The sequence below is a fragment of the Dendrobates tinctorius genome, unplaced genomic scaffold (assembly GCF_039654945.1).
Source record: "Dendrobates tinctorius isolate UK_male_01 unplaced genomic scaffold, ASM3965494v1 ptg000007l, whole genome shotgun sequence".
In the NCBI taxonomy this organism is placed as follows: domain Eukaryota; kingdom Metazoa; phylum Chordata; class Amphibia; order Anura; family Dendrobatidae; genus Dendrobates; species Dendrobates tinctorius.
The window spans coordinates 40,966,642-40,987,216 of record NW_027361675.1 but is presented as its reverse complement, the minus strand read 5'-3'; the positions used below and the strand labels follow the sequence as shown (position 1 = coordinate 40,987,216).

Here is a 20,575-nt window from a genome sequence, read left to right as displayed (position 1 = left end):
TTTTTTTTTTTTTTTTAAGCCTGAGGCCTCAGACTAATATTAGTCCACCATCACGACGGCATGAAGTCATGCAAGAAACCGCTCCTACTGTACACCAGCCTAAAAGATGTGCGTATTCTAAGAAATTTGGCACATCATACTGTTAGCGTTTACTGACCGTGGGACCATACCCTGTGTGTTGGACGCTGCGCACCAACCCGTGTAGACAGACATGCAGCGCATCTATCTTGTAGAGCCGCAAGTCTCCACAAGATAAATCTCACCTGTACAATGTATTGGACATTGTGAATCTCCATGATTGGACACAAATGCGGATTCACCTGTGTTCAATAGCTGGCAGCGTCTGAAGTGCTGCCAATTACCGACCGTGTGCACTCGGCCTAGTAGATGTTTTGTTCAAGACTTGCACATGAAACATTTGTCTAAATAAATTCCCTCATTTTAAAGCAAAATCTATATTTAAGAAAAAAAATTAAGAATTTGCTGCTTAGATATTCAAAACAGTGGTCCTCAGTAAGAAAACCCTGAGGCCCATAACAGACTGGTCACTAGGTGGTTAAAACATTCAGCATTAACAATCGTTTGGGAAGGTGTGGACAACTAAGATGTCTAAGGGCAGTTTCACACGTCAGTGTCTCTGGTACGTGTAGTGACCGTTTTCTCACGTACCGGAGACACTGACAAGTAGACACATTCTAATGAATGTGTCTATGCAGATGTCAGCGTGTTTTCACAGACCGTGTGTCCGTGTGCAAAACACGCTGACATGTCAATTTTTGTGCAACAGCACGGATCACACGGACCCATACAAGTCAATGGGTCCGTGTAAACACGTACCGCACACGAATGCTGTCCATGTGCGTTTTTAAAAGTCAAAGGGTTAACATTGAAAATAATGTTTCAAAAACACGGACAGCATATGGATGGTACACACGGACGGCATATGTATGCACACGGATAGCTCCGGTACCGGAATTATCTGGATGTGTGAAACTGCCCTAAGGCTGAGTTCACACCACGAGTTGAGCCATCCGCTTCAAAAAAAAAAAAAAAAAAATACTAAAAAAAAGTACTAATGAAACACCTAAAAGAATCTTTCTATACATTTTTACGTGAAAATGGCTTACTGTTCATGTGTTCAATCTTTTTGGTTCACTTTAGACTTTCAAAAACACCAAGAGATTTAAAAAAGTGACCTGTCCATCCTGAAGACAGTTTCCATACTTACAATACAAAGTCAATGGGCCGGCAAAAAAAAAAATAGAAAATGTCAGGAGACAAGATTATTTACGTGTTCTGCTTGGGGAAAAAAAAGAAAAACCTAGTGTGAACGGTATATACCCTTAGGGTTTGGCCAAATGGTGCGTGCGGTTGACCCATGTGCCTAAAACTCCTCCAACCCAAAGCAAGTCAATGGCAGCACTCACACTCAGTCACTCCCTTAGGCCAGGGTCACACTTGAGTGTGCAGCGCGAGTCTCTTGCATCAATACCTGGCACCGGCACTCGGACCAGAGTGTGCGGCTGCATGCATTTCTATGCAGCCGCACACTCCGTTCCCAAGTGCCGCCAGTAGGGTCAGGTATTGATGAGAGAGACTAGTGCAAGTTTCTCACATTGCACACGCAAGTGTGACCCGGGCCTTAATTGGATTGTCCAGGACTGAAATATGAAGATAACTGTCCCTGCAGTCAGCTGATGCGCCATTGGAAGTTCATGGTGTATAGAGTTGAAATTCCAACTCTCTATACCCCATGTTTTGGCATTTTAGGGTACTGCAGCTCAGCTCCCACTAAAGTGTATGGCAGCACTTACTGATGAGATTTGCAGCCCCCATCAAGCTGGTATCCCAAGGACAGGTCAGAAATATGTCAGCCCAATCAACCCTAAGTAGAGCTGCTTTAGTTCGGGAGAAGTATCTGTTCAGAGGTAAAGGCAGGTGTGAATAATCCTTTTGGTGGACAGCATTCAGGAGTCGTTATGAGTAATTAAGTGACTTGTTCAAGTTGCACAAGAGACTGTAAAAAAGGCAATTTACAAGTTGTAACTGATCTGCAGACAAGTCACTGATCCCTATGCTTTTATTGGGCTGCCATATGTATCTGCACCTGTCACACACAAGTGCCAAGTTCTGCTTCAATGTATGTCATCATCTCATCCAGCATTACTGTGTGTATTGGGTCAGATAATAGCAAATAGCGTGCAGTGTGGTCAGAACATGCAGGATTGCATCAGTATAGAGCTTTGGCGTTTGCTTTTGACATTTACAAGTGTGTAAAATAATGAAGTAACCTCATCAGTCTTCCTCTGCTCCCATAGACTAGCGAGGAGTCACACCACAATTGCCATCTTTCATGCAAATATGATAGAAATTTTGCTACATTTATTTTGGCACTTGACAGGTATGCTTCAAAATTTGCAGCTTTTTTTTTTTTTTTTTTAACTATTGTAGTAAAGTTAAGTGTAGTGATGAGCGAGAATGTTAAGGTCCTAATCAAGCATTTCCAAGCATGCAGAAGTTACCCGATTAGTACATGAGCACGCTTGCTCATCACTAGTGTAGAGCGCATAGGAAAATGCCACGCGAAGAGATCCTAAGCATGGAGTGAAATTTCATTTTTAAACCTAGACTTTCGCAGCTCGATACAGACTCCCTTCTGTTAGGCAAGTGTACAAAACCAGGTTAAACAAAAAAAAAAAAAAAAACTTCCTAATGATTTCTAGAGCATTCACCACATCAACTACCGCACCAGAAACCAAACGGATGTTCTGCACAGTAAAGTCTCCTAAGGCACAGGCTCGTGATGCAAGCAGCACACAGCTTGGGGAACATTTTCAGTGTCTATTCTCTCATGGAGAATAACGTGTAGTGTTCCATAATGGATAGTAAACAGGTTGTCAAGCCACAACATCAATGCTCACATCTGCATACAAAGGGGAGCAGAGGCTTCCGTCATTGATCAGCCCTAGTAAATAAGTGCAGGCTGACCAGCCGTAGATCTATACTTCGCTATATCGACACACACACTACAATTAGACATCTAAAGACAATTGTCAAGTTTGTGGGCAATAAAGCTTCAAATTTTAGTTACCATAAAGCCAATTCATACATTCCTTGTGTTTTCACGTGTATTGAGGAAATCCGAGTTTTAGACAAACCCCAGAAAATCTCTGCATTGTACCTACGTTATGAAAATCAGCAGCTTCTAGAAGTACCTATAAGCTGGAGAAGCATACCTCTTTGATGCAGGACCACCAATCTCCCTGCAGCACAGAACATGCAGCAGAAGGACAAACTAATCAAGGATACTAGATGTGGTAAAGAGGACCCAAGACAGGGTACTCAGAAGGAAGCAAAACTTCTTTCCTGCATGCTGACCAACGCAAGAAGCCTGACCAATGGGATTGAAGATCTGGAGTTGGTAATGTATGAGGAAAAATATGACGTAGTAGGAATAACTGAGACATGGTTAGACGACAGCTATGACTGGGCGGCTAACTTGCAAGGATATGATTTGTTTAGGAGGGATTGTAAAAAAGGAAAGGGGGTGGAGTCTGTCTATATATATATATATATATATATATATATATATATATATATATATATATATATATATATATATTTAGTCCACTTTAGAGCCCACACTAAGAGAAGATATACAAGAGGGAAATGAAGAGGTGGAGTCTCTATGGGTGGAGATACAAGGAGGGAAAAGTAATAAAATCCTCATAGGGGTTTGTTATAAGCCACCAAATATAACAGAAACCACTGAAAATGTATTATTGAAACAAATAGACAAAGCAGCAAATCACAATGAGGTGATTATTATGGGGGACTTCAACTACCCCGACATAGACTGGGAAACTGAAACCTGCATATCTCAGAACGGAAACCAATTTCTGTCAGTGACCAAGGATAATTATCTGTCACAACTTGTGCAGGGCCCAACTAGAGGGACAGCCCTTCTGGACTTAATTTTAAGCAACAGGCCAGATAGAATAACAGAAGTACGAGTCGATGGGCACCTAGGGAACAGTGACCACAATATAATACAATTCCACTTGTCCTTCAGTAAGGTGCCCTGGAAGGGGGTTACGAAAACGCTGAATTTCAGGAAAGCAAAGTTTGATCAGCTTAGAGAGGTCCCTCGCCGAATTGATTGGGACAATGTCCTCAAAAATAGGAGCACAGAAAATAAATGGGAAATATTTAAATCAGTTTTACACACCCACTGCGAGCTAGCCATACCGTACAGAAATAAAAGGGCTAGGAACAGGAGAACACCAATGTGGCTAAATAAGCATGTAAAAAGGGCAATAAATAACAAGAACAAGGCATTTAGGAAGCTAAAACAAGAAGGCAATGAAGAAGCATTAAAAAGTTATAGAGAAAAAAATAAAATGTAAAAAACAAATACATTTAGCAAAAGTGGAAACTGAAAGACTTATTGCTAAGGAAAGTAAAACAAACCCCAAACTATTCTTTAACTATATAAACAGTAAAAAGATTAAAATTGATGGTGTCGGCCCTTTAAAGAACAATGAGGGTGAAATCATAGAGAGCGATGTGGGAAAAGCAAATGTTTTAAATACTTTTTTCTCAACAGCGTTGACACAGGAGGATTTGCCAGGGGAAATGCAGAGTGATAATGTAAACTCCCCATTAAGTATTACCTGCCTAACCCAGGAAGAAGTGCAGAACCGCCTTAGTAAGATTAAAATTGACAAATCACAAGGCCCTGATGGCATTCACCCTCGGTTATTAAGGGAGTTAAGTAATGTGATAGACAGGCCTCTATTCCTTATATTTAAAGACTCTAAAGAAACAGGGCCTGTTCCCTTTGATTGGCGGCAAGCAAATGTGGTACCAATATTCAAAAAAGGGAACCTGGAAACAATAGGCCGGTAAGCGTAACATCTGTTGTGGGTAAAATTTTTGAAGGGTTTCTAAGGGATACCATTATGGAATATCTCAATGTTAATAAATGTTTAACTCCATATCAACATGGATTTATGAAGGATCGCTCCTGTCAAACTAACCTGACCAGCTTCTATGAGGATGTAAGCTCTCAAATGGACCAAGGAGAATCATTGGATGTCATTTATCTCGACTTCTCTAATGCATTTGACACTGTCCCACATAAAAGATTGTCAAGTAAGATGAGAAAGCTTGGGCTAGGGGAAAATGTGTGTAGATGGGTAGGTAGCTGGCTTAGTGATAGAAAACAAAGAGTGGTTATTAATGGTGCATACTCAGATTGGGCCAGGGTTACTAGTGGGGTACCACAGGGTTCTGTATTGGGCCCCCTACTATTTAATATATTTATTAATGATCTAGTGGATGGCTTAGGCCTGTTTCACAAATACATTTGTTCTGTCAGTCGGCACCTGCCAAAAAGGCGGATTACGGATCCGTGAACGCCGATCCAGGAACGTGAGGCAGCGGACGGGCGGACCGATGGGATCCGCCGATGTAGGATTCGTAAAGGATCCGCACGATAGAAGCCAAATTCTGGGAGAAGATATAAGCGCGAGATGTGGAGATCCGGGAGTAAAATGGGACTATCGCGATATGAGGCTGAGATCGCGGCGGAATGGAGGAGGCGGAGAAGATTGAGGAAGTTGGGAGAGGAGAGGAGGAGGGGGAGACACCGGGATATAGGGTTAAATCACCTGGAGAAGCGCAAAATGCAGATCCGCGCATGAAAAAACGTTACATGCTCCTAAGCGGATGGCAAAATCTTCCCGGATCCGTACAATAGCGGATCGATCGGATGACCATCCGTCAAGATCCGCCAATAATGCAAGTCGAAAAAAACGGATCCGCCAACAAAAATGGCGGATCCGTTTTTTTTGCAAATCGGCGGATCTTGACTGATGGTGACAACCGGATGTGTGAAACAGGCCTTACACAGTAAAATATCAGTATTTGCAGATGATACAAAACTATGTAAGGTAGTTAACACAAAGGAGGACAGTTTGCAACTACAGACAGATTTGAGTAAATTGGAGAATGGGGCTGAAAAATGGCAAATGAGGCTTAACACAGATAAGTGTAAGGTTATGCACATGGGAAGGAGAAACAGATGCTACAATTACTTACTAAATGGGAAACTGCTGGGGAAATCAGACATGGAAAAAGACAGGCATCTTAGTCAATAAGAAGCTAAAGTGGAGTGCCCAGTGTCAGGCAGCTGCCACCAAAGCAAATAGGGTCATGGGATGTATTAGAAGAGGTCTGGGGACACAAGATGAAAACATAATTCTCCCTCTGTACAAATCACTCGTCAGACCACACTTGGGAGTATTGTGTGCAATTTTGGACGCAGGTGCTCAAGAAAGACATTACTGAACTTGAAAGGGTTCAAAGGCGGGTTACTAAAATGATAAATGGAGTTGGTTCACTACAATACCCAGAAAGGTTATCAAAATTAGGTCTATTTACTCTAGAAAAGAGAAGACTTAGGGGAGACCTAATATATATGTACAAGTATATCAGAGGGCAATAGAGATCTCTCCAATGAACTGTTTGTACCAAGGACTGTGACAAGAACAAGGGGGCATTCTCTTCGTTTGGAGGAAAGACAATTTCTGCACCAGCATAGAAGAGGGTTCTTCACGGTAAGAGCAGTGAGGCTCTGGAATTCTCTTCCTGAGGAAGTGGTGATTGCCAACTCACTGAATGAATTTAAGAAAGGAATGGAGGCTTTTCTTGTGTGAGTAACAGTATAGAAGGTTACGAATAACAATATTATAGGTAGATGGTTGACCCAGCTTAGGGGAAGGAATTTTTTTCCCTATGGAGAAAATTGGCTTCTACTCTGTGGGTTTTTTGCCTTCCCCAGGATCAACAATGCAGAACAGCTGCACTAAAAATAGGCTGAACTAGATGGACATAAGGTCTTCCTTCAGCCTTCAAAACTATGTAAACCTTGAGATCTACATTAGGCTTCATTCAGACATCACGTGCTCCATTTCTCTGTTTCATGGGTATTACACATACCCATTACAGTGTATTGGGCTGTTAAAATGTCTGTGCCTTTTCACAGACTATGGGGCAGTGCAAAACCCAGGGAGACATCTGTTTTTTTCCCCAATATCATGGATTAAAAGGATCAATACAAGTCTATGGCTCTGTGAAAAGACACGTATAGCATATATATGGCATCAGTGTACCATCCATATTTACAAGGCTTCTCCTATCCTCTTCAATGTTAATTTATCCATCTGTGAAAACCACAGATTGTCAAACTTGACAGACTGTACACTGATGACATGAGGATCTTTGGGGAAAAGATGTGTAAATGAGGCCTTAGAGCTGGTGATTTGCTTTTAGAGAATGCTGGACATAATTATGTTATCTCAAGCGGTCTCATTGGTATGGACCCCATACCAGCATCATCTTAGAAATTAAGTCCATTGTAAAGCACAAATAAAATAGGAGACGTTACGAAGAAAAATATGATGTTTAATTCAATATTTGAATCTCAACAGTATCTGCGTTATGTCGGCATTTGATGTAAGTGCAGTCATAAGAGCCCATTACGTATGCTGCGAGGAAGTCTGTCCGGTAGCAATCATTCATACCAGGCAGCCATCTTGAACAAGACAGACCTCTTTACAGCATATACAGTAGGGTTCTCTTCTAAAGTGTCACATTTCAATAAGTTAATGGAATCCTTCCTGTACAGGGAACATTTACTTGAAGTTCTTTGCAAAGTCTTCTCCCTTTTTAATAGAACCTTTCAGCTCTCCCATAGCTTCTCCTACCAGCTTCTCTTCAAAGGCTGAAAGTTTCCCCAAGCCCAAGTTCTTCTCAATGCCATTTTTCTATTCAAAGATGGTAAAAAAAACAAAAAGAAAAAAAAACATCAAAACCATTAACTCTGAATGTAAACCATTTAATATTAACTTTGGCACTCTAGCCATGTTTTACATACCCCCAGCAGCAGAGGAGTTGAGAAATATGGGCACTCTGTTTCTTCAGATCTAACAAATGAGCATTCAATGACACCTTCCTTCCCGTTCATGGCATCCAGTAGAGAAAAGACAAAACGTGCACCGGCATAGGCCATGGAAAGAGTTGCAGACCCTAAAAAAATATGGATAACAGCAGTAAGTCAATATCAATAAAACAAAATTTTAACCCCTTCACTGCAGCACAATTTTCATTTTCTTCCTCTCTTTCTGCCAATGGCCAGAAATTTTTCCATCCACATAGCTGTTTGAGGGCTTGTTTTTTTGTACTTTTCAGTGCTACAATTCATTTTATCATGTGATGCTCCAAAATGTGTGTGTGTGGGGGGGGGGGAAACACTGCAAAAAAAAAAAAAAAAAAGTGCAATCGCACATTTTTTTTTTAATTTACCATATTCACTTTATAGTTAAACTGACCTTGCAATTTCTTTATCCAGGTCATTACAAGTACACAGATTCCAAACTAGGGTTTTTTTTTATATTGAAGTGGATTTTGTTTTGTAAATTTGTAAGAAAAAAATAAAATATAAAATCCCCCTCCCCCCCCCCCCCAGAGAATCATTCATTTTTCAGGATATGGGACTGTGTGACGGTTTTTTTTTTGCGGCCTGAGCTGATGTTATTTAACATTTCTACTTTGGGGCAGATAATGATTTGATCACCTATTATTGCAATTTTGTGACAGTCGATAAACCTTAATTCTAGCGTTCAGATTAATTTACTTTATATTTAGATAGATCAAACTTTCACGAAAGCAGTGATACCAAATGTGTATTTTTTTTTTTAATTTCTTTTATTTTTAATGTGGCAATTTGAATTTTTTTTTCTTCATTTTTTTTTTTAAATTTCACTTTCACAGGAGGATCCTAATCACAGGCATGGGGGTTTTGTCAGCAGACCTCTAGCTGTCATCACAAACCATCTATGCCCCGTGATCACGTTTATGGCAGCGTGGAAGGATATGCCCCTTTGCTGTCGTAGTTAAATGCCTGTCACATTTAAAGCAGCATTTGACAGGATATCAGTCATGGGCAGAGCCTGTTAGGGGCACATGATGGCTGATTAAATTAGCTATCATGTGTGGGGAAAGATGCAGGCTCAAAATAGAAGCAACTGACAGTGGCTTACACAACTGTCTGCCACAAAAGATTCCCAGAGTATAAAACCAACTTATCAGTTGCCAACAGACCTGCTCCTGCTTTAGCCTTGACCACCTCTGTGCCCGCTTCCTGAATTCTGACCGTAAGGGCTTCCAACTGGTCTTGAGGAAATTCTACTTTAGGCGTGCACTGTAGAAAGAAAATGTCACATAAGCTGGTTCACAATACCCAATCTGATCCAGTTACACAGATATTCAGATTTACCATTGAAGTTGAACAGAGCACATGCTTTTTAACCCCTTAATGACAAAGCCAACTTTGGGGGGGGGTGGCACGGTCCGATAGGTGTTGCTGGTCCAGTGCCGGTGCCACCCCCATCTTATGATCTCGTCCCTCCTGCTTGCTTCGTGGACTCCCTGCATCGTGCTCCTGAGCAGGCATACTTCTCTGCCCTGTTGAGGGCAGAGCAAAGTACTGCGGTGCGCAGGCGCCAGGAAAGGTCAGAGAGGCCCAGCACCTGCGCACTGCAGGAATCTGAGAGCAGAGAAGTAGATCTGCACAGGAGCGCGATGCCGGGGAGCCATGACGCAAGCAGGAGTGCAGAGTCGCAAGAAGATGGAAGGTACCGGACCCGCAACACCCATCGGACCGGTCCGCCGCCCCGGGTGAGTAAAATAAAACGTGTTCTTATCTTTCAGGTCGGACCGGGGGCTTATCTACAGCATTATAGAATGCTGTAGATAAGCCCTGAAAGGCAGCGGCCAAAACTGCTGACAGGTTCACTTTAATGACCAGGCCAAATTTTAAAATTCTGACCACTGTCACTTTATGAGGTTATAAGCTCTGGAATGCTTCAACAGCTCCCACTGATTCTGAGAATGTATTTTCGTGACATTGTACTTCATGATAGTAGTAAGTTGTCTTTGATATGACTTGTGTTTGTGAAGAGAGGAAAAAAAAAAAAAAAAAAAAAAAAAAAAAAGGAAATTTGGCCAAAGTTTGGAAAATTCTGCAATTTAAAAACTTAACTCTCTGAATTAAGGGAATAACATTTAAGTCACAAAATAGTTGAAACAACATCATTCACATGTCTACTTTACATTAACACAATTTGAAACATTTAAGACCTTAGAAGGGTTAAAAGTTGATCAGCAATTTTATTTTTCCAACATTTACAAAATCTTTACCTTTTGAAAAAAAAATAGAAAAAAAGTTTTATTTAATAATTTTTATCTAAGGGGGATTTGATTTACTATTTTTTTTTCTTTTGATCACCGTAATAGACCCCATCACTGTGATTTAAAGAAATGAATAGGAAAAATTCCCATTATCTTTCTCCCAGGAAGACAACACGGGGGTGGGGGGGGGGGGGGTTCTCATACATATCAAAACAGAAATGATTTTAACAGCTAACAGCGCGCAGAGGTGGGTTTTTTTTTTACCACTGTTATTCACTGAGCGGGGACTGGAAAATTCGGCCCCTATCATGCTCTCTAGGGTCTCGGATACCCACGACAGCAGAGACCCCAGAAATTTTACTCTGGGGGGCACTATAACCTTATTCCTGATCACCGTTTTAAGACAGCAATGCGGTAATAAGGCCCCTTAGTGGCTGCCGTTTTCATGCACATCGGCGGTCGTTAAGGGGTTAATATTTTACATGCCTAAAGAATCTGCAGATCAGTGGGGATCGGGGTCCCAATATGTTTACTTTAGCTGCTCATCTCACATGAGTGCATGCATAGACTGGTTTATGAATGACATTTTCTTCTGAATACAACCAATGTTTTAACTATGCATGAATAAAACTTGAATGTTTTACTCCTGAAGTTTGACAAGCGCTTTGCTTTTGCCAAAATATAACAGTACCAGCAAATACTCCCTTAATGACAAAGTCTACTGCATCTTAAAAAGGACACCTGTATATACATATTGAACGTTGCAGTGTTAGCCAAGATCTGTCCGGAGTAGTAGGCCCACTTGGGTTTTCCAAATATATAAAATTGGGAGCTTGTCTAAACCCACCTGAGAGATCAGTGGAATAATTGTTTTGCCAGCATGTCCACCAACCACAGGAACATTGACACGAGCTGGATCCAGGCCCTGAAGAAAGAAACAATAGGATATGAAACCGCAATGTATGTATGAGAGTAAGGGGTAGTAGAGATACAACTTGGGCAGGATTGAAAAGGATTCTGCTGAAATATTTTGAGTAAGAATTAGATGTGCAAAATAGTAAAATCTCATCCCCATCTTTTCGCTGCATAAGCTGACCTGCGGTGCAGGTTTCTAATCTGTAATATTTAAATTATTCTTGCGGATACACCGTTTTCTGTACGGATTTTCATCATAGAATTGAGTCTAATGTGGAAAATCCACAGGTAAAAAAAAAAAAAAAAGTGCATTTTTTTAGTGCGTTTCCACTGTGGAAACATGCATGTAATCAGAACATGTCTGTATCCATAGTTTTGTTGAAGCCAAATACCAAGTAGTATCAAAAACAGAGCAACTTTAATTAAAACGCAAAGACAAAAAACGCAGTGTCAAATCCATGTAAAAAAATCAACTCGAAAGTAATCTAATAGGTGCAGAAATAATACAGAAAATCTGCAACATTAAAAACCCAAAGAGAATGCAACTTGTTAAAGTGTGATTAGTAGTGATGAGCGAACGTGCTCGGACAAGGAGTTATCCGATCATGCTCGTGTGCTGACCGACTGTCTTTGGCGCACTCAAAAATATGGTTGGGTCCCTGCGACATCACATCTAGCAGCTGTTCGACAGTGCGAAACTTGCTGCTGTGGGGACTTGAACACGCCGAAGACACTAGCAGCCCAGTATGCTCGGATAACACCTTATCCCAGCAGGTTCGCTCATCACTAGCGATAAGACGTTTCATTACCTTCAGCTCTGCGACAAAGGTGTTGGCTCTTACAATGTCAAGTGTAGTGACTCCAAAAATATGGTTAGGGTTGTAAACACCATGTTTCTTAAACATTTCTGCAGTGATAGGAATTGTTGAGTTCACCTGTACAAAAAATAAAAAAAATTGCATCATTTTCAATACCAAAGCATACATGTCCAATTTTGCTTAAGAGGCTATTATTTCCACCAGAGACATGTTATAAGTGTGCGTGGGCTCTTCACATTCACTTCTATGGGGGTTCCAGAAGCTGCTGAGTAGATGGAACTTGTATACAAGTGATAAACGGCTAAGATTGGGATAGCCTTTTAAATTGAATAGGGGGGGAATGGACATGCAATTTGCTGCCAAATAACTTTTCTCCTACACCCAAATCCCAGGGTAAGGCCTCTTTCACACTTCAGTTTTTTACAATCAGTCACAATCCGCCAGGTTTTAAAAAAAAAAAAAAAAACGGATCCTCAATTTTTTTTTGAGGATCCGTTTTTTTCCCCATTGACTTGCATTAATGGCGGATTCTTTAAATTTCCTCATTTTCAGGATCCGTCTCAAAACGGATCCTGTGCCATCAGTTAAGAACGGATCCGCTTGTCTGGCTTTTTGGCGGATTGGAACTGATGCAAAAAAACTGAAGTGTGAAAGAGGCCTAAGACATACAAGAATGAACTCACGGGATTTGCAATGATGCAGATCATGGCTTCTGGACAAGTTTTTGCACAAGCTTCAGTCAGAGTGGCAACAATAGATGCATTGGTGTTGAAAAGATCATCACGGGTCATCCCTGGATGAGAAAATAAAAAAAAAGTTAAACTGCACACAAGGTGTACTGTACAGGCTGATGTAATTACGGATCTTACGAAGGACCAGGAACATTTATTACGTGTGGAGGAAACGCTACTCCCAAGTAGCACAGGGTCCTAGTCAGACGGTGGAATGCCCTACTAGATCAGCAATTATAAAGGGGCGGGATACTTTTCTGATAACCAATGACACTGGGGTTGTAAATCTAGAAATGGATAACGTATAATTGATAGAAAGATTACATTTCATGGACCCCTGAAGAATAACTTACCAGGTTTTCTAGGTACGCCAGCAGGGATTACTACAACATCAGCACCTTTCAAGCTTTCTGGCAGCTGCTCTGCACCAATGTATCCTGTAACAGTGAGACAGTGTTTTAGGGTTGCTTACATTTACAGTTGTGGCCAAAAGTATTGACACCCCTGCAATTCTGTCAGATAATACTCAGTTTCTTCCTGAAAATGTTTGCAAACACAAATTCTTTGGTATTATTATCTTCATTTAATTTGTCTTAAATGAAAAAACACAAAAAGATTTGTCCTAAAGCCAAATTGGATATAATTCCACCCCAAACATAAAAAAAAAAGGGTGGACAAAAGTATTGGCACTGTTCGAGAAATCATGTGATGCTTCTCTAATTTGTGTAATTAACAGCACCTGTAACTTACCTGTGGCACCTAACAGGTGTTGGCAATAACTAAATCACAGTTGCAGCCAGTTGACATGGATTAAACTTGACTCAACCTCTGTCCTGTGTCCTTGTGTGTACCACATTGAGCATGGAGAAAAGAAAGAAGACCAAAGAACTGTCTGAGGACTTGAGAAACCAAATTGTGAGGAAGCATGAGCAATCTCAAGGCTACAAGTCCATCTCCAAAGACCTGAATGCTCCTGTGTCTACCGTGCGCAGTGTCATCAAGAAGTTTAAAGCCCATGGCACTGTGGCTAACTTCCCTAGATGTGGACAGAAAAGAAAAATTGACAAGAGATTTCCATGCAAGATTGTGCGGATGTTGGATAAAGAATCTCGACTAACATCCAAACAAGTTCAAGCTGCCCTGCAGTCTGAGGGTAAAACAGTGTCAACCCGTACTATCCGTCAGCATCTGAATGAAAAGGGACTGTATGGTAGGAGACCCAGGAAGACCCCACTTCTTACCCCGAGACATAAAAAAGCCAGGCTGGAGTTTGCCAAAACTTACCTGAAAAAGCCTAAAACGTTTTGGAAGAATGTTCTCTGGTCAGATGAGACAAAAGTATAGCTATTTGGGCAAAGGCATCAACATAGAGTTTACAGGAGAAAAAAAGAGGCATTCAAAGAAAAGAACACGGTCCCTACAGTCAAACATGGCGGAAGTTCCCTGATGTTTTGGGGTCGCTTTGCTGCCTCTGGCACTAGAAAGCTTGACTGTGTGCATGGCATTATGAAGTCTGAAGACTACCAACAAATTTTGCAGCATAATGTAGGGCCCAGTGTGAGAAAGCTGGGTCTCCCTCAGAGGTCATGGGTCTTCCAGCAGGACAATGACCCAAAACACACTTCAAAAAGCACTACAAAATGGTTTGAGAGAAAGCACTGGAGACTTCTAAGGTGGCCAGCAATGAGTCCAGACCTGAATCCCATAGAACACCTGTGGAGAGATCTAAAAATGGCAGTTTGGAGAAGGCACCCTTCAATTATCAGGGACCTGGAGCAGTTTGCCAAAGAAGAATGGTCTAAAATTCTAGCAGAGCATTGTAAGAAACTCATTGATGGTTACCGGAAATGGTTGGTCGCAGTTATTTTGACTAAAGGTTGTGCAACCAAGTATTAGGCTGAGGGTGCCAATACTTTTGTCTGGCCCATTTTTGGAGTTTTGTGTGAAATGATCAATGTTTTGCTTTTTGCTTCATTCTCTTTTGTGTTTTTTCATTTAAGACAAATTAAATGAAGATAATACCAAAGAATTTGTGTTTGCAATCATTTTCAGGAAGAAACTGAGTATTATCTGACAGAATTGCAGGGGTGTCAATACTTTTGGCCACAGCTGTACATTATTAGTAGACAGCTCATACATAGTCTGTTATTTTCCGTAGTAACATATGGACGCGAAACCTGGACGATAAAGAAACAAGACAGGAGAATAGACGCCTTTGAAATGTGGTGCTGGAGAAGGATGTTATCAATAACATGGATGATCATAATCTTTATACAGCGCTAACATATTCCGCAGCGCTTTACAGTTTTTTGCAAACATCATCATCGCTGTCCCCGATGGGGCTCACAATCTAAATTACCTAACAGTATGTCCTGGCATGGATGGCAAGAAGAACAAGCAAATCAATCAAGCCAGACATGTCATTCGAAGGAAGGATCACCAAGCTACAACTTGCCTCTTTTGGACAGAGCCTGCAAATCACTGTAGGAAATCACGGTCAGAAGAATAGAAGGAACAAGGTGGAGAAAAAGACGAGAAACCTGATGGCTTGATACTATCAAGATAACAGCAGAGAAGACCCTAGTGGACCTGTCTAGGCTTGCACATATATCCATCTTCCTACATGGATCCATCAAGTCGTTATGGCTCGAGGTCGAGATGAAGGCCGGTTAATAAAGAAACAGCACTTTAATATTTACGCTCACAATAAATCTTGGATCACAGATGAATATCAGCCAGTTAGTGCTGGCTTCTGGTTTTGGACAAAGAAATTATACAAGTAACAATTGATCAAGGCCTCACCAGTAATAGGACCATATTGGTTCCCTTGTTCCGGAGCTCGGAGTCTACGCACGATAGTAAAACAAATGAAAGCTGCAACATCACTAAAGGAGCGCTCCAAACATATCTACAGCCTATCAGTGTTTTGGGAATCAATCAACTATGCTTTTTCTCCCAACCTTGCCTAATCTCACGAATGGTCTGATCAATGGTCAAATCACTAACAATCCAAGCTGTCACGCGGATGTCAGGTTCTACCGTCCCATCTCCCATAGGAGTCAATGGAAAGACGTGAGTGAACCCATTACCTCTTCTCTGTAGACCAGTGCTCCCCAGCTCCACTCCCCAAGGACCACTAACAGATCCAAGTCTTCACTAGTGTTGTACAGGTGAAAATGCCATCGCCTGTACAATACTAAGGAAATCCTGAAAACATGATCTGTTGTTGGGACTTGAGTTGGGGGAACATTGCTGTAGAATATAAGACTATGTACCCACATTCAAAAGATTGTAGGGAGTCTGCTGGTAGCGCCCACACATCAAACACGCCCCATCTGGACAATACCTATAAATAAGCAAGATGGGAAGTCACTGAAATGAGCATACATTGGTTTATCAATGTGGTTGTCTCGTTCTTTGCTCAGGAGCGCACCCACTCCCCTCCGTCCTGAATATTAAGAGTTCAAACCAGGGACATTGTTCCACCCCTAGCTCCCATACTACAAGCAGAGATCGTTATACCTCTGCAGCACCGGAGGAGCACAGGGGGAGTGCGGCTGGCCAGATCCACCCAACTTCAGAGCAGCGCTTACAAGCTGGAAAGGAAGAGTCTTGCAAGTACATGCACGTTTTCTAAGGAAACGGCCACCTCTTATAGAATAGAGAGGTGGTGGGCAAGTTACGCAACGAATGGTAAACTTTAGAGAACGGGGAGGATTTTTAGCGTTTAGCTTGTTTTTACAAACACTTTGCCGTTTTAGCCATATAACGAGAAGAGAAAACCCCTTTAATGTAGAAGGAACACTTTTTTCAGTAACACGTACAATAGAAGCGATAGTCACTTTACCTGTCACGCTTGCTCTTGTTTCAATGTGGCTCAAGTCTGCAGCAACACCGGGTGTGTGGGCAATATCATATAGGGACAGGTTGCTAATCAAGGGACTGTTCTTCAGCAAAAGGGAAAGCGGCTGTCCGATTCCTCCGGATGCTCCAAGTACGGCCACTCGGGCATTGTTCTGAAAAAGCAACACGTATATATTACACTTGCACTTAGAGCGATCAGACATTTGGATTTTTAGTAGAACTTTTGCTTGGGCCCCATGTACACTGCCACTTGACAAAGCTCTAATTGAGGCTCCATTGTAGAATTCAGGGCCACAGATTTCCATAAATCCCACACACTTTGGTGCAATAAGACGCTGCATTTGTTTTAGACAGTGTAAATACACAGAGTAAAAAAATGCACCAAATACTCATCATGGGAACTAAGCCTTACAGAGGTTTTGTCCCTCCATTAATATAGGCGATAAGTTATCGCTAGGATCCCCGGAATCAGGCTCTGCTGAGTCCCATCTTGGAGTGGAAGTCTGCAAGCTCCACCTCTGCTATATCCATTGTCTATTGGACTGCTGGAAAAGGCAGAGTCCGGCTATGGAAAGGGGGGGGGGGGGGGGGGACTTACCATCTTGAGAACTATTCTTTAAGAGGAGGCCCCATCTTCACATCTACTATCCAGCTGTGGAAACCCAGAGAATAAGGCCAGATGGAGCGGCCCTGCCCACACCTCCAGCGCTGGATCAATGAGGGATTGGAAAGGAGAGCGCTGTTTCCTTTCTTTTTGTTAATTTAGAATATATCTGTTATCTGTGGCAACACTTTAAAGGCTCACAACACAAAAAAATGCATTATGACCTCATTTGCTTTGGTTAAAATGGGAAGGGTTGAAGTTGTTTTCTCTTTGTTAAAGAAAGCCAGGAAAAACCCTAATAACCTGCAGATATGGGGTTAATAGCGTTATTAACCCATCCTGTGCCAGCACTTTTAGCTGAACACTATGGGGAGAAATTGAACTTTATTTCCCCCCCTCAGCATTCTGGTTTCAGTCACCGCTCGGAGTATACAGAATGGTGGCCTCAACACTGATCTGTTTCCTAAAGTAGCTCCACACGACCCTTACTGCAGCACCAGAGGACACTGCCATCGCTTTTACCCCCCCCCCATCAATCAGGTAAACTGACAGGCTGACACAATGTCACTCCCACTATATGTAGCCTCAAACAATGGCAAAAAAAATTATCTTGCATAAAACAAAACTACACAGATGAGTTGAAATATAGAAAAGCCATAGCCGCATAACGGGCCCCTGACCGCTACCATGATGCACTTCCTAACACTGGATTTTTATTGTCTCATTGATTTCTGCTTATGCCTAAACTCAATTTTTTTATTGCGCTGGTGATATGCTAATTAGCAGGTGACTAGTTGTAAGGGGGGGGGGTTTATTTCCCCAGGCAAGTCCAACTAATCATGTGAACTGGCTGCCACAAGAGGTGGTGAGTTCTCCTTCAGTGGAAGTCTTCAAACAGAGGCTGAGGGATGATTTCGTGAATCCTGCTTTGAGCAGGGGGTTGGACCAGATGGTCCCTTCCAACTCTACCATTCTATGATCTGTGGGTGTAAGTAACAATTAGCGCGAGTGGCCTCCCTGACAATGTGCGGTAAGCTAGGGGTACACTCCCCAGCTCCAACGTGTCACCACGAACTGTGTCCTGTGACCGCCACCTCCCTGGGCATACACAGTGTCGGGGAGCGTCCTACATGCTAATCAGGTTATCACACCCACAGATACGTGATAACATGATTAATAGGACAACCACTCCAGGACAAGTAACACCCCACAATTAGTCACCCAGTAATTAGCAGATCACAGGTCAGACTGACTTTTGGCATAGGAGGAAATCGATAACAAGGGCTTGTTAGGAAGCGCATCATGGTAGCAATAAATACATGTCGCAGTTCTGTTATGTCAAACTGGCTGTATAATCCCGATATTAAAGTGCATTTTATGAGTCCATCGAGAATGAGAAATTGCAGGAACTTAAGTATTTACAGCAATCCAGCCCAACAGCTGCAGCTTGTACTGAGCAGCGTGAGGTGTCAGCAGCAGGAGGGACACAGGCGCCAGCCTTACACTCCCATAAAGGGTTGTAGGGTCAGTCAGACGTGGGCTCACAGTAACACCACCTCTGACGAGGCCTGGGCATTAAGGGGTGCCAGCTTTTGCCAACAGGGAAGTAGTGAGCTGTGGGCCCCCTATGGCTGACATTACTGTGGGGTAGGTTGCTGTCTTCTATTACTCTCTGTTATCAGCTCTCCCCACAGCCGACACGCAGTGCATGAATGGCCGGCGCAGAGCACAGGACTGCAGACAAGGGAAGCGCTGCTCAATGTCAGCAATCATTAGCACATGCGCGGCCGGTACCTGTGCGCTGGTGGAGAGTCCCCGGATGAGGCCGGACGCGGCGGGTCGCACGATACGGGAGAACATGGCGGATACAGGTGCGGCGAGAACGCGCTACAGACTGAGCAACCGGTGACTCCAACGACCTCCAGCAGCAGAGACAGCGCCAGAACGAGGGGGCGGTTCTTGAGGGAACGTCTGACGTCACTTACGAACTTTCGTCCTCGGGCGTCAAATAACGCGCATGCGTACTAGCCGTCCGGTGACTTTCTATACTTTTTGTGTTGCATAACATTCACGTCGCCACCGCTATGTACGGAGCGCAATGTCCGAATTCATAACGTGAACTGTTCCAACGGTTTATAAGCCTCATTAGAACATTGGTCTGGAGTGCGTGTCACGTGGGGCAGGGCTGCCGCTGCTACTCCTCCCATAGCAACGTGTCGGGCGTCCATAGCAACAAGTGTGGCCATTGCTTTGCTGAGGGCTTAAGGATGGCGGCTGTAGTGTAGCCTGTGATCGTAAGTACTGTGCGACTTATCGGGCGTGCATGCATTAGTGTAGTGAGGACGAATGCCAGCATGCCCTCTGTGGCCCCGCACCATTGTGTCAGGAGGATTGCACAGCGCACTCCATTAGTGAATGGAGCCATCGGATTATCAGGGGATCTGCGACCATAAGGTGGACGGAGGCTGATTAGGGGTCTTTAACCCCTTCCTTTCGCAGCTCTTATCTGTCATTTTCCTTCCCTTCTCCCCATATAGCCAGATGAGTGGGCAGTTTTACGACACCACTTTACAGTATAATTTACTGGAAAATGGGGAAATTAATTCCATCAAAGTTTTTTTGTTTTTTTCTATTCTGATGTTGTTCATTATGCAGTAAAAGTGGCCCGGTAACAGTATTCCTCAGCGATACCTAACTTAGGCTGGTTTCACATTTGCGTTAAAACAACGCTGCACCCTGCGTCGTTAAGCCCCGCCCCGAGCCGGCTCCCTGCCCGCCCCATCCGGGATCACCGCCTACTTTCGCATTTGCACGCATGCGATCGGCGCACCCTACCTTTAGCATAGGGTGCGCAGATCATGCGCTGCCAGTGTGAAAGTAGCGTGCTGCGCACTTTTGACGGTGCGCCGTAATGCAGCATGTTGCATTTCGGCGCGCACGGCACACCGTCAAAAGTGCGCAGCACGCTACTTTCACACTGGCAGAGCATGATCTGCGCACCCTATGCTAAAGATAGGGTGCGCCGATCGCATGCGTGCAAATGCGAAAGTAGGCGGTGATCCCGGATGGGGCGGGCAGGGAGCCGGCTCGGGGCGGGGCTTAACGACGCAGGGCGCAGCGTTGTTTTAACGCAAATGTGAAACCAGCCTTACATAGTTAGCAATTTCTTATTTTTTTAAAAATCTGAACAGTGTAGAAAAACAATGTGTTTTTTTGTCGCCTTTTTCTGATGGTATTTTTTTTTCTTTCCTATTTTTGAAGGGTCGGGGTGGCGAACAAAAAAAAAAAACCATTCTGGCAGTCAATTTTATTTTTTCATAATTTACTGTACATTTTAAATAAATATAGAATTTGATAGATCAGACTATTGCAGATGTGATGCCAAATGT

The 20,575-nt window shown here is 42.8% G+C and overlaps 2 protein-coding genes across 2 annotated transcripts in view; one reads left to right on the top strand and one right to left on the bottom strand.

The window, feature by feature from the left end:
• Window positions 1–7,446: 7,446 nt before the first annotated feature.
• MDH2 (malate dehydrogenase 2) lies at window positions 7,447–19,169 on the bottom strand. The gene is made up of 9 exons (XM_073573829.1): window positions 18,981–19,169; window positions 16,566–16,734; window positions 13,072–13,155; window positions 12,671–12,780; window positions 11,979–12,104; window positions 11,102–11,179; window positions 9,166–9,265; window positions 7,940–8,091; window positions 7,447–7,829 (listed from the first exon to the last, which is right to left on the bottom strand). The coding sequence occupies exons 1-9, from the start codon at window positions 19,044–19,046 to the stop codon at window positions 7,698–7,700; spliced, it is 1,017 nt and encodes a 338-aa protein (XP_073429930.1). The 5' UTR covers window positions 19,047–19,169; the 3' UTR covers window positions 7,447–7,697.
• A 247-nt stretch (window positions 19,170–19,416) lies between these two features.
• STYXL1 (serine/threonine/tyrosine interacting like 1) overlaps window positions 19,417–20,575 on the top strand; it is a 45,192-nt gene continuing 44,033 nt past the window's right edge. Inside the window, exon 1 of the mRNA XM_073573833.1 lies at window positions 19,417–19,480. The gene's annotated coding sequence lies outside the window, so the exon portion shown is untranslated. The remainder of the gene's footprint in view (window positions 19,481–20,575) is intronic.

What these genes read in the sequence shown, in the direction of transcription:
- MDH2 (XM_073573829.1), bottom strand. Translation starts at nt 19,046, where the DNA reads ATGTTCTCCCGTATCGTGCGACCCGCCGCGTCCGGCCTCATCCGGGGA. An exon ending in CCTTTGTCGCAGAGCTGAAG is followed by an intron (nt 11,180 to 11,978) that starts GTAATGAAACGT and finishes TTCTTTCTTCAG; the next exon opens with GGCCTGGATCCAGCTCGTGT. An exon ending in CAACTCCTCTGCTGCTGGGG is followed by an intron (nt 7,830 to 7,939) that starts GTATGTAAAACA and finishes ATCTTTGAATAG; the next exon opens with AAAAATGGCATTGAGAAGAA.